Source organism: Helianthus annuus, chromosome 14 (assembly GCF_002127325.2).
Source record: "Helianthus annuus cultivar XRQ/B chromosome 14, HanXRQr2.0-SUNRISE, whole genome shotgun sequence".
Taxonomy (NCBI): Eukaryota; Viridiplantae; Streptophyta; class Magnoliopsida; order Asterales; family Asteraceae; genus Helianthus; species Helianthus annuus.
In genome coordinates, this window is record NC_035446.2 from 18987643 (window position 1) to 19001612 (window position 13970).

The 13970-nt window shown below is 39.1% G+C and overlaps 1 protein-coding gene across 1 annotated transcript in view; it reads left to right on the plus strand.

Annotated features, from left to right (window-relative positions):
• The first annotated feature begins 1523 nt into the window (after nucleotides 1–1523).
• LOC110906477 (transcription factor jun-D-like) overlaps nucleotides 1524–13970 on the plus strand; it is a 39110-nt gene continuing 26663 nt past the window's right edge. Inside the window, exons 1-2 of the mRNA XM_022151603.1 lie at nucleotides 1524–1619; nucleotides 1671–1694. Of these exons, the coding sequence (XP_022007295.1) occupies nucleotides 1524–1619; nucleotides 1671–1694 (120 nt within the window). The remainder of the gene's footprint in view (nucleotides 1620–1670; nucleotides 1695–13970) is intronic.

A 13970-nucleotide genomic window follows, 5' to 3' on the forward strand; every position in this document is an offset into this window, starting at 1 on the left:
GATTTGTATTGTTTGAGAGAACATGAAATTCGTGACAGCTTATGTGATTGTATTTGTTTATTAGTATGGGAGAATGAACGCATTAAATATTGTCGCAATTTAGTTATTATGGATTCTCTTGAGCAATCTGATTCGCCTAGTGCGCGCCCCGATGATTCCGCCATCAGTTGGGGTGAGACAGATTGGTATCAGAGCCATAACTATAAGTAATTAGGTGAAATCTTATGACTCGACCTAGTCCGGGATACGAGTCAGGTTGACCTAGTCTATAGTCTAAGTACCAACAGACCAGGCTTCATGTGAACCCAGTAGGGGTTAGTACAAGCCTACTTTTGTTACTCTCGATCAAACTGCTAAAACTACAACTTTGTGTGAACACTGCGTACTACAGCTTCACACAAAGAAGCCTTTCCTAAGGTTGTAACACTACTAGCCTTTCCTAAAGTTGACACAATACACACGTTTTCGAAAATACTCGCATAACACAACCGAGTGGTCAAGTCAAGATTAGGTGTGAAAACCAAGAACTCTTGATAAGATCGCTTACTCAGCGCATTATTCTAGCACGAGAACCTTTCGTTGAGCTAGGAGTGACATCCATATCTCAACGGAAATCTCCATTTCGAAATTTAGTGGAACTCCCGAATTTATTCAACGAGCACAACCACGGCTAGGAGCGAAGTTGTTGAGTCAGGGGTGAAACCTATATCTTAATAACCTGTTCCACTCCCTAAAATGGTTTTCAAAATCTCTCACCAAAGACTCGACTATATCAATGACTCGAGTCGCGTGATGACTAGGAGGACGAATGCCATGAGCTGCATCCCAGTGGAAGCATAGGTGTTGTTTGTTTTTTCAGAGGTAAAATGTCTGCAGTCTGCGGACCACATCTGCAGACATCTGTAGCAGAAGAGGTGGACCAAACCTCTGCAGTCTGCACGAAGAAGACTGTTTGTTTTTTAACTTCTGCAACCTATCGAAATAAACTGAAATTAAACTGATTTATCAAAATAGTTGGGTAACGAAAAATTACAATATAATAAAATATTCAAATGAATACCTTCTATACCACACAATCAACCATCATGAGCACAATCAATCAAACAAACAACATTTTTCAGAATATAAAGTAATGACAAATGTTCATCACCTACAGACGAAAATAGAAAAATTCACCAAAACCCTTTTCAATTCCTTCAAAACCCATATCAAAAAACTCAATTTAAAAAAAAAAGATGGTTGAATGAAAAGTCATACAGCATTGAATAGCAACATTTTCATTCATTTTTTGGCGCAAATTACTTCACCAGATCTCTGATTTCTTCAAAAAGTTACTTTATACAACCTTACCAATTGAATGAAGAATGAAACTTTGAAGCTAGAACCCCAAAAATTTCAGACAGAAATAAACGACAACAGGAAGAGGTGGCTAACAAAGAAGAGGCAAATGACAGCTATATATCTCTAATACAATTAGCCTTTCAAAAAAATATCTCTGAACCGATCATCATCCTCCGGTGACGATGGGGCTGGGGGAGGAGGGTGACGGCGGCGCTGGGGATGAGGGTGACGGAGGTGGGGCTAGGGAGGAGGGTGACGGCGGCAGTGGTGGAGGAGATGTGCTATTGTTTTGGATGAAAAATGTCCATGTTTTGTGTTTATGATACTAGGGCAAGAAGAACATGGAAGAAGAGGTTAGAAGGGGTTATCCCACATCTGTATCAAAAAGAGGAGGCGCAGATGTTTTTTAATGAAATGTCTTCGAGAAAACAAACACTCTGCAGACCCAAATGTCTGCGCGTGGTCTGCACGGCACAGACATAAGAGGACTAGAAGAGCTTTTCAGAAAAAACAAACAACACCATAGTCTACAAGATAAAACGCGTGCACGAAATTGTTGAGGATAGCTGAGTTACTTTGGGTAGTCGACGCCTAAACACCCAAGGCACTCTGTCTACTTTTTCTAGCCTACGATTCGCCGGTTTTACGCTTTACCGAACTTATTTACGCTTATGTGCTACAGATTTAAATTTTACGCTTTAACGATTTCTCGATTTATCGATTTTCGCCCCCCGATTTATAAACACACAACTCGCATAGCCATCGCAATCTAAAACAAAAACCGAATGTTCGCAACAAAACTAAAGTCTAATTTCTCGCCCTCGCTCTCTGTAACAACTGCAACTAAAATCAATAGTTAGGACAATAATTAGTCAATAAGGAAACCCTAATTAAGACACCCAAGTAATTCTGCACTAACCCTAAAATTTTCATAACAATCGGAATCAGGATCAGGGCCCCTAAAACTCAAGGGGGATAAACCCTAAATGATAATTATCTTCGAAATACGTTGTCTAAATTCTGAAATCTCAAAACAGCGACTCAGCAGGCCTATACCCACAACAAGGCTACCCTAGGCCATAGGGGTGTGCCCCGCGACACGTGACAGATGTCGCGTACTCTTCCGCGACACGCAGGAGGTGCACATTTCGGGTATATATAGAGGGCCTTGGGACTTGCAGTTTGCTGTTCATTCGACGTAAAAATTAGAAAGATACGTTGAGTTATACACTGTTTAATACAAAACACACACGAATCACGAGGTGCTGCCGCAATCAGGGTAATAACTCGATCGCTATTACGATTCAACGTCCGATCGATTATAACTATCCAACGATAGTCCAGGTGCTGCTCAATTGAGCTTGTACTTTGATTATTTGTCGTGATTTCGACTTGAATATTAGAGTGCTGTTCGAATTCGGACTATGCTCTGTTATTCGTTGTGAATCCGATTGAATTATCGAGTATTGCACTGATTAATCGTTGTGAGGGTTTAATCTCGTGAATTGACGTAACTGCTGTATTAGTTACTAACCTGCCTATGTGTGCATTGTGTTAAATTAGGTTTAATCAAGGCTAATCAGTAGGCTTATATCTTGCTCGTTAATCTGCAATGTGAGTCATTCTTCTTTTTAAACTGTTTTCTCACAGTTTGTGAGTAAGTATTACAAAACTCCAAGTTAGTTTCAAAGGTTATAATTACAGGGATTAAGTCTATGTAATCACCATATTACAGCCGGTATATGGGGTTTTGTATACATTACTTATTTCCCGTCACACTTGGACAAACGGGTGGCCAAGGGGTGATCTGACCACAGTCACAGACACCATTGGACAAATGGGCTAGCCAATGGTTGGTCGAGTGACAAATACTGTGGGTAGTTGGTTTGATATCAGAAACATTGTAATTCCCCTTAATACTGTAATTTATGTAGGATCGTTTGATGACCCGAACGAGTCGTTCAGAGGTGTTTTCGTCAAGTACAGGTGCGGAAAACAAGTAAATGACGTAGGAATAGCTTGTATATCACTTTAAACTCTTTTTCTATTAATTTGACGATGAGTACAATCTGTTTTCGATCCGGCAGCACCTCGGTACGAAAATCAGGAACCGTTACAAATGAGATCGCTCTAAGGGTATTTATAGGCTACTGGAACCGGTTATTGGACAGGCCCAATAAGCGGTCCATATACATGTCATAAAAGCGGTCCACATGTTGACACATGAGCGGTCCACATCCTTGACACATAAGCGGCCCACTATCACCATGTACCTATGAGCGGTCCAAACCCTATAAACCTATACAATCTCACTATTTCTCGTATATTGTGCCCAGATCTAACATTTAAGACTAATGACTCGATACAAGACGTAATCAGCAGATGTAGTGCACCAACAGACTCCCCCTCAGATGTTGATGGAGTCGACTATCGAGTCACACCATGCTGTATCTTCACATCTTCAGTCTTGATCAGTCTTCGAGCTTTTCTTTCTCTATCTACAGACTCCCCCTCTCGATTTGCTGGCATTCCTTTGATCTTCAGCAACATCTTCAGGATCGTTGTCTGATCTACACAGGCCTTCGGAATCAAATAACCTAGCTTTAAAAAACACTTTAATTCTCTTGATCAGATCTCTTGATTCCTGCACAATCTTAACCCAGAAATAAATTTTCTAGATTCATCACATATCAACAACCTGTGCACCAACACATGACTCTCTTTCACCAATCTATGATGAACCACTTGAAGAAGGTTAGAATTAACGAAAACTGTTAGATTTACACAAACACTCCCCCTCAAATACTGTTCATCATGTTTAGCACTCGGAATTTTGAAAATCAGTTTTCCAACATCAGTTGTCGAAAATCTTTTTGACTTTTTCAAAAATTTATGCTAAAACATACACAAAATCTTTTTGGATTTTCAATATGAGAAAATAAAATGCAGAAATAAACTATTTACACACAATATTTTTGTGAGTTCGTGCAAGAGGATCATATCAGTTTATGAAACAGATCACCAACACCGTTAAGCTTGATTTCATTCTAAGTTTTAAACAATTTACCTAGATTGTCAGTATGTTTGTCCACTTAAATTCTCAACACAAATTTCAATCGATTCGAGATACGATATTAATGTTTTAGAGACTTAAACTTAATTGTGTATCACTCCACTTGAATATACTCTCGTATCCAGATCCCAAATATTCAGTCTTACAGGTGAGTATGCCACAGCTGATATCTGTAAGGGGTTAGATGCGAAACCGTGAGAGCTCAGGTCAGAACTTCCGTTCAGCAGAGAGATGACGGCTCGACTTTAGGTGGGTCCCCTTTAGAGGATCTTTTTGTATTACAACAGCAGCGACTATCAATTTTATTGTTTCATCAGCATGCTGAGGGCGGCGCTTATGTTTCAAAGCATTTGCAGAAAGTATTATCCGGGGACTAGGTCAGTACTTCCATACAGCAGAAGTCCCGGGATAATACCCCAGATATCACTGAGTATAAAGACCTAGTATCTCAGAATACGGGACCTTTCAAACAAGATTTCGGGGGTTACCCATATATCCAAGAATAGTTACCCACAAATTAAGTAAGTTTAGATTTAGATTTATATCTCGTATCAATTTACTAAATGTGCGAAAATCTACTGACACACCCGCAGTAAGATTGTTTAACACTTTTAACTTCACAATTCTTTAGCGTGCCGTGATAGTCCACTGATGTACTATCATTTCCTCTTTTTCGCAACAAAACTCATTTTTGAATTTTATCATGTTTTTGGCTTTTTCAAATTTTCAAATGTTTTTGGATTTTCTGAAATTTCCCTACTCCCCCTAAAATGCAAACACATTTTAAAGAAAATTTGAAAACTTCTAAATATATGACCTACTAAAAACATAAAATGCAACAACAAACTGTACAGAAACTTGACAACTGACACTGAATCACATCAAATCGCCATTCACTAGGCATAAACAATCTGAACTCCCCCTATCACAAACCATTTTCTCATTTAGATTTCAAAACACTTAAGTTTGTTTTAATCAAAATGATTTTTCCGGAAAATGAATTTGTGTTGATAACAACCACTTGTAGGTTAATCAATTTTAAAAACGGGGATGTGGTTCATCATCTTGTCTATCTTTTGCCATGAATAGTAAATCAAGTACAATTTAATGTCCCTGATTTACCATTTACCTTTAAGAACCTTCTGTACCACTTGTAAATGTAAACACTTCAAAGTATACAAACATCTCAAGACTTAACCACAAATACCACTTGTGGGATTAAGATTACCACTTTTAGATACCCAAAAACTACCATGTGTAGGAATATTACGTCTACATCACCATTTTATCAATCAGAATGCCGATTCCTGCTTCGCAATTAACCACCTGGAAGCTCCGGCGTAGTCCTTTCACCTGTAAAATCATCCAAACATTAATCACAAACATTCAAACATCTCAAATACTAGAAAAATGCCGATTCATGATCCACGATATAAACTTGGGATCTCCGGCGTAGTCCTTTGACTATCATGGAAAACAAACATCCATCCAAGTCTTCTCACACTTGATGGATTTCAACTCCTGAGCAGTCGGGTTGTATGTAGCCTTTTTCGTGGCGTAAAAATCTTTGACCCCCTTTGCTCTTCCACTCAACATTTTCCCAAATATCTTTTTAACATTCCCGTTGAATGTTTTCTCGACATCAAAATCATTCTTTTCTTTGTAAAACTGATTCGAAATCTCAGTTTTTCCCACTTTCTTCTTTACTTCCTCAAACTTCAATGATGGAAACTCCTCATCATTCACTGAGATCTTTTTCTCAACCTGTGGCTCTTCTGGCTTTGTGGAACCAGATTCATCGCCAACATTCACTTCATCTTTCTTCGCAACCCACACCTGGTTGTCTTTTCCTTTCTTCTCATACTTGTTCTTTTGTGAAAATTCACCATCCTCGAATTTTGAATTCTCAAAAATTCTCAATTTTTCAGTCGGTGGTTCAACATCAACAACTTTCTCTTTCATCTTCTGAGAAACTCCCTGTTTTACTTTGGCATTCTTGTACAGTTCCATGCAATGTGACCGACTTCATTGCATCTGTAACAGGTTCGAGTCTCTCTTTGATAACAAATCTCATCTCCATTTTTCTTTTTCTCAGCAAGAAACTCTTTGTTGGACTGTTTCCAGAACGATTTCTTCTGTTCCTTGTCTGAGCTTCCACCTGACACAAATTCAGATTTCGTTTTAGAATTTTTCATATTTTTATCATTTTCTGGTGGAATAAAACCTAAACCTTTCTTTTTGTAGCTACGATTTTGGTTAGGTTTCTTTTGAACACCAGGATCAGAATGATAACTCTTTTTCTTGTTTAAACGCTGTTGAACTCTAGAAGTATATTTTTTAGGTTTTTCAAAATTGTTCAAAACTTTTAATTCAGGAATATTAATCTCTACTAGTTTAAAAATTTTGTTGATTAGTTCCGTTTTGATGTTCATTATCGGAAACTCTTTGTTGTAATATAATTTGTCAGAACCATTCAAAGTATAAACAACTTCGAATGTTTCATCATCCAAATTTGCTTTTGATAACAAAAATTCTTTACTGTAACACCGTTTGACCGACGAATTTTGACTGTTAACTGACGACTTTGACCCTCCAGACTCTGACTTTGACTATGTCTCCTCATCAGTGTCCAACACCTGATCGACCACCTTTTTGATTAATTCAGACTCATGATCAGTATCGGATGAGGTAAACGTCACATCAATGTTTTCTGGTAAGACGTCAGTTGTGTCGGTTTTAAGCTGTATATTGACTGCTTTTGCAAGTTGTTCCTCATTTGGTTTTCTAGGTGAATACCCATCCCAAATTGGAGGTGGACACTTGTTATAGCTTACAGTCGATTTCTTACCACAGTCTTTCTTCTTCTTTAGCTTCTCGTCTTGAAAGGCTTCCAAACCTGCAACAGTTGGATAAACACGATCAATGAGATAATCAGAAGTAGTGTAGCTTAACAATAACCTCCTAATTCTCTCATTCTCTATCTTTTCCGTTTCCAACTCTTGCTTCCATTTGGCACTCTCTTCAATGTAGAAATTTATAGCTTTTTGCTTCGACATTAAAGTTGCATTCATCATTGTCAGTGCCTGTTCTCTTTCTGAATTTGTTGTTTGGAGACCAGTTACTGTTTTGTTCAATATATCGTACGATTCTTTCACATAATTAAGGTTGAACAATAACTGCTCCTTTCTTCTCGTACTCAGCAATGATGTCGTTTTTGACTTCACAATCCTTGCAAGCTTCCAAGCACTTCTCGCACGGCTTGACAACTTCAACAATCTTCTCAACTTCGATTGTTTTAATAACTTCAACCACCTTTTCTACTTCAATCACCTTTTCTTCTTCTTTTACAACCTCAGTAATCTTCTCAACAACATTCTCAGTACTTTGAAAATCACCTTCAGATTTAGTTTGTTGTTCTTGAGCAGCTCGTTTTTCCTTTAGTTTCTCCATCCGTTCTGCAAAATATAAATGAAAACTATCAGGAGAAAGATGAGACTTAGCAACATTTATATGTTTTTCCTCATCATCACTGCTGCTGTGATCAGGTGACTGATCAAACTGAACAGATTTTTCAGAATCATCATCAGAAACACCAGAATCAGAAGGTGTTTTATCAAATACAACTGGTTTTTCTGAAACAATTTCATTCTGTACACTCTCATCAGAACTCGATAAACTCTCATCTGAACCGTCTGAAATTTCTCCAGATCTTTCTGAAAGTTCATCAGTACTTTCTGAATTTTCAGCAGATAATACAGACTTTTCATTCTCACTTGGCACATTCACACCAATCGATTTCATCCAAGTAGTAAACAAATCTGGCTCTCGGATAATCTTGGCAATGAAAGCTTTGTATTCACCCTTCTCATCCACAAACATATCCCAACTGAAACCTTCTGGTAGTTTCTCATCATCTTGATCGATAATGCGTGCTGCTGTGGCTTCCGATGATATGTAATCACTCCAGCTGAAATCTACCAAACATGCTCTTTTGGGATCTTCAATCTTTCTTCCATGAGCTGTCTGAGGTTCCTGGGATTGCCCGACTTGCTGATAGATAGCTTTGCGGTAGTAGTCATCTTTCCCGAATGGATTCTGTGCTCCGCTAGCTTCTCTTCCTTTGCACTCCCGCTTGAAATGGCCCTTCTCCCTGCATCGAAAACAAGTAACTTTAGATTTATCAAAACCTAAAGTAGAAACATGTGCATCAAGAAAGTCATTTCTCCCGGTAATGGTTTTGAATTTCTCAGCCCGACGAAGAACACTCGCAAGACACCATTTGATATCCATAAGTTCCATTTCCTCGGCGTCTATTTGATCGTAATCCTCTTTGGTGAGCATAGGATTTCCGATCCGACCAGCAACCAGACCTTCATAAGATAACAGAACAGAACCTAGAAGTGCCATGTGGTCTTTTGCAGTGTCTTCAGAGAAGCTTTGACCTTCTGGAAGGTTGAGAGCTATGTTGCACTGAATCACGTATCCGTTTCCAGTTTTTGTACTCTGAGACTGAAAGCTTGTGTTAGTCTCTTTTGGATTCACACTTGGAAATGATGAAAACCCGCTGCTGCTCCTGTTTGAACCCTGATCAACTTTGTCTGATGAATCTCCAGCACTGAAAGCGGTTTGAATCTTTGGACTTCTTTCAGCTTCAGAAACTGGAACACTACCTTTATAGTACATTTTAATATCCTGTTGACCACTAGAACTGTTCATTCTAGCGATCTTTTGCTGTTCAAGATTCTGAGCCTCTAATTTTTCAATAAATTGCCCAATTGTCAGTCCGTCATAAACACCCGTGTTTTTCAATATCATCAAATACGTTCCCCACTCTTTCTGAGGTAACGCGTCAGCCAATTTATCCACATACTCTTCAGGTTTTTTATCAACACCAATCATTGTTAATGATCTCACTAAGTGACAATATCTTTCAATCAGCGTCTTAGTATCCTCTCCTGGTAGACTGCTAAAAAGATCAAACTCTTTCTTAAGCAATGCCTTTTTGCTTTTAACCATACTCGTACTTCCCTCGAATTTGATTTTAAGAGCTTCCCATATTGACTTAGCAGTTTTGTCATGTTCTAACAGAATGAATATATCTTCTTTAATCGCCTGCTGTAACAAACTGATCATCATTTTTTCTGCTCTGTACATTGCACGTTCTTGATCTGTAAATTCAGATATCTGCTTGATAACATTCACCTCTGTTCTTGGTAACACATACTTCTTCAAGATACATTCCCATGATCTAAGATGATTTGCTTGAACCCAGTTTTCAAAACGATCCTTCCACCTGTAGTATTCTTCAATACTCATCAGTTTAGGGGGTTTCTGGGTGGTTCCCGTCTCATTTTCAAGATTCATGGCTTGAGCAATCGCGGCTGGAGTGCTCGGTGTAGCAAACGCGTTGAAGAATTCAGAACTCATGTTGACTTAACACAAAATTCAATGCAGCTGACGGAAAAGCGGTTCAACAACAATCACAAAAGCGATCCAATCAAAATTCAACCTAATGAGCGGTCCAAACTAATTATGTTCGAGCGGTTCAAGTGTTGTTGTTCGAGCCGTTCACAAGTGTTGTTCGAGCGGTTCACAAGTGTTGTTCGAGCGGTTCACAAGTGTTGTTCGAGCGGTTCAGATAAGCGATTCAAGTCAGAACGAACGAATGAGCGGTCCTAAACACGTACAGATAAGCGGTTCAAGCTAGATCCAAAAGGCGATCCAGAGTAGTTTCAGAAAAGCGATCCAACTTCGGACAACAGTTTGACCCACTATTTCTTTGAATTACAATCCCAAACTTTCAAGGGTTTGTCTTTATACCATCGCGCACAATCTCAGGGATTTTGAGCAAATTTCGACTGTGAAAAATATCTGAAACTGAAAAAGAATGAGTAGAAGATAGAATTTTCGACAATTTTCAGCTATTTCCTGTAGAACTCCTCTTCCTGAAGCTCTGATACCACTTGTAGGATCGTTTGATGACCCGAACGAGTCGTTCAGAGCTGTTTTCGTCAAGTACAGGTGCGGAAAACAAGTAAATGACGTAGGAATAGCTTGTATATCACTTTAAACTCTTTTTCTATTAATTTGACGATGAGTACAATCTGTTTTCGATCCGGCAGCACCTCGGTACGAAAATCAGGAACCGTTACAAATGAGATCGCTCTAAGGGTATTTATAGAGATCTGGAACCGCTTATTGGACAGGCCCAATAAGCGATCCAGGTACATGTCATAAAAGCGGTCCAACTATCTAAATGACTAATGAGCGATCCACATGCTTGACACATAAGCGGCCCAAGATCACCATGTACCTATGAGCGATCCATAACCCTAAAACTAATACAATCTCACTATTTCTCGTATGTTGTGCCCAGATCTAACATTTAAGACTAATGACTCGATACAAGACGTAATCAGCAGATGTAATGCACCAACAATTTATAACTAACGGGTCGTTTTAGAAAACAGAATGATTCACTCAGTATTTCCCCGCTGACAAAACCTTTTTCAAACATGTTTCAGGTGATCTGTGTGATCCAGGAAAAGTGCAGTAAAGCACTACAAGCTCAGAGAAGTGGCTCAATGTGAATAAATAAATAAAACATGTTTTGGAAAATAATGATTTCTGGGTGAAATCAACTTATTGTAAATTATGGGAATTTATCCCTAAAACTTTGTATAATATATTAAACGAGCATTTTTACGGTGAAAAGATCCTGTAATAAAAGACTTCCGCTGCCGCATAAATCAGATACCACGGGTACCACTGGACTGCTCGCGACTCCCGATTCCGTCCAGGGTGGGTCGCGGGTCATGACAGAAGGTGGTATCAGAGCTAATAATTAATAACTATTGAGCCACTGATCGAGCCACTGATTTAAGCCTATTACGGAATTAAGTATTTGACAAAATACTTAATCCTACTAGTTATCATTCTGTGATTATTTGTTGTACTAACTGATTATTTGTTAGTTACAGTATGGGCAAACAAAAGCTGTCTGCTATCTACCACAAATTAGATATTGCATCTTCTTCTAAAAACCCAGTAAACCTAGAAGAAGGAATCTTTGTCCGCAAGGCAAACTATGAGAATCCTCTTTCCCCAGAGAAAAGGGATTCGATACTTAAAAAGAGTCAGGAGAAAAAGAAACCCCGAACCAAGAGAGTTAGGTTTAACCCAGAAGTCCAAGAGTTGGGTAATAGTACACCTTGGGAAGATAAAATAGACAAGAAATAGGCAAATCTCTATATACTAGCTACTGTAGCAGAAAATGCCAACCTCTAAATATCCGATAAGTTGGGTCTAGTAAGAGAAATCACAATCCAGTAAATAAATAAAGTCCTAGTGTGTTTATTTCTATTGTCCTTTGTATAAATTAGTATGCAATAAAACTTCAGTGTTTGTTTGTTAAACTTTGTTCCAAAGTTTTAACATTGCATTCTTGTATTTTGCATATATACTATGCAGCATGAATGAGATATCGGAAGCATTCCAGAATCTCAACTTATATCCAGTGCCTATTAGGGATGAGCATATCGGTATCCGATACTGAACCGATACCGATACCGCTTAATACCGATCCCGAATTTCACCCAAACTAGGTACCGATACCGATACCGAAACATGTCGGTTAGGTATCGGTACGGTACGGTATCGGTATTATACCGTATTTTGAGGGTCGGTATCGGTATAATACCGATACCGTACCGTACCGATACCGAAAACGCCAAAAAGTGGATACCGATCGGGATCGGGATCGGTACGGGATCGGTACGGGATCGGTACGGGATCGGTATGGGATCGGTATTCGGTGGCATATGCTCATCCCTAGTACCTATCGAAGTCTCTTACGACTTTACTGGTTACATTGCTGACATAGAAGAATCTGTGGAATTCAAAGCTCCACCGCTGGAAAAAGCCAAACCTAAAAAGAAGAGAAGATACGTAGGGTGGAGGAAAGTACGCCGTAGGAAACCAACTACTAGGAGACTTCCTAAAATAGAAAATCCTGTGAGCATGAACAAGGGAAAGGAAATAGAAACTGGAGAAAGTTCGAAACCACCAGAAAAGGAAATAGGAATAGATCTTAAGCAAAAGGGAATAGAAATTGGCGAAAGCTCTAAACAGTCTGAGGAAATCACGTTTCCGGACGAAATAGACCGCCTACTGGATAATTGTGATGTTCTAGAGCCTATCAACGATAATCTTTTCTCTTATCCTGCTACAGCCCAATTCCCACTAAACCTAGGACCAGCTATTCCAGACCCACTAGTTCACACCAGACCATTAGGCCAAATGGAGGAATGGTGGACTAATGACTGGCAATTCCAAAATATAGTTAATAGTCCCTATAGTTTTCTCCCACAGTTTGATCCAGAACCTATCCCTAATCCGCCAATGAGCTATGAAAATTTAGGTGAGTTACGTCAGTTTGGTGAAGAACTGATAGGCACCGGGAATAGGATCCGGGAAATGGGGGAGCAGATCTCTTGGAAGTACGACGAGAGGGAGCGTCGTTACTAAAACTGCCAGTGGACCAAAAGATAGGAAGGGCTGGAAGAAGTTTGTCTGTATTATAACTAATATAGTAAAACTGATTCTGTAAAATGGGCAATAAAACCTTGTAAGATATGGTGTGTACGGAGGCATATACAATATACCATAACAAAATGAAAGTCGAGAAATCGACAATTTTGGTTATGTTTGTATGTTGTAGTAATTTATGTATTCATCTGTGCTAAATTGTTATTAATAAGTTAGACACTAATAAATTCCTACTAATTAGCACATGGAAAACGCTAATAATGAACCAATTAATGAAGTAAATCAATCTGAGCAAGAACCGGAAGATCAATATATAACCCGACAAGATATTGAGCACTTTATCGCCCAAGGGATAGCCAATGCTATTCCAGAAATTGTGGCTGCTGTTCAGAAACCTGCCGAACCACAATTAATTCCTAGTAAACGTATTCCAGAAGATAACGGCAGTAACAGCATAAATGGAGGCGGCAATCATGACGATCATGATCCGCAACAGGCCCCACTCCCTAAGAGAATAAAAGCTGCAACACCTGGTTGCACTTACAAAGAATTTCTTGCTTGCAAACCTGCAGAATTTGCAGGTAATGAAGGGGCAACTGCAACACTGCGTTGGTTAGAGAAAACCGAGGCAGTAATTGCAATAAGCAAATGTGCCGAAGAGGATCAAGTAATGTATGCATCAAATCTGTTCAAAGAAGGAGCACTAGAATGGTGGAACACGGTCCTCCAGGCAAAAGGGAGAAGGATAGCCTATGCAATGAATTGGGAAGAATTTAAGAGTCTTGTCGAAAGAAAATTCTGTCCCGAATACGAGAAGGAACAAATGGCAAACAAGTTCCTGAGTCATCGTATGTTAGGTGTAGACTGTCGAGGATATACTTCGACATTCTTTGAATACGCAAGGATGGTGCCAACCCTGGCTTCGCCAGAACCGGTACTCATTTCCCGTTACATCTGGGGGTTAATTAGTGAAATCCGAAACATCGTTAAAGCTGCGAGACCTCGTACC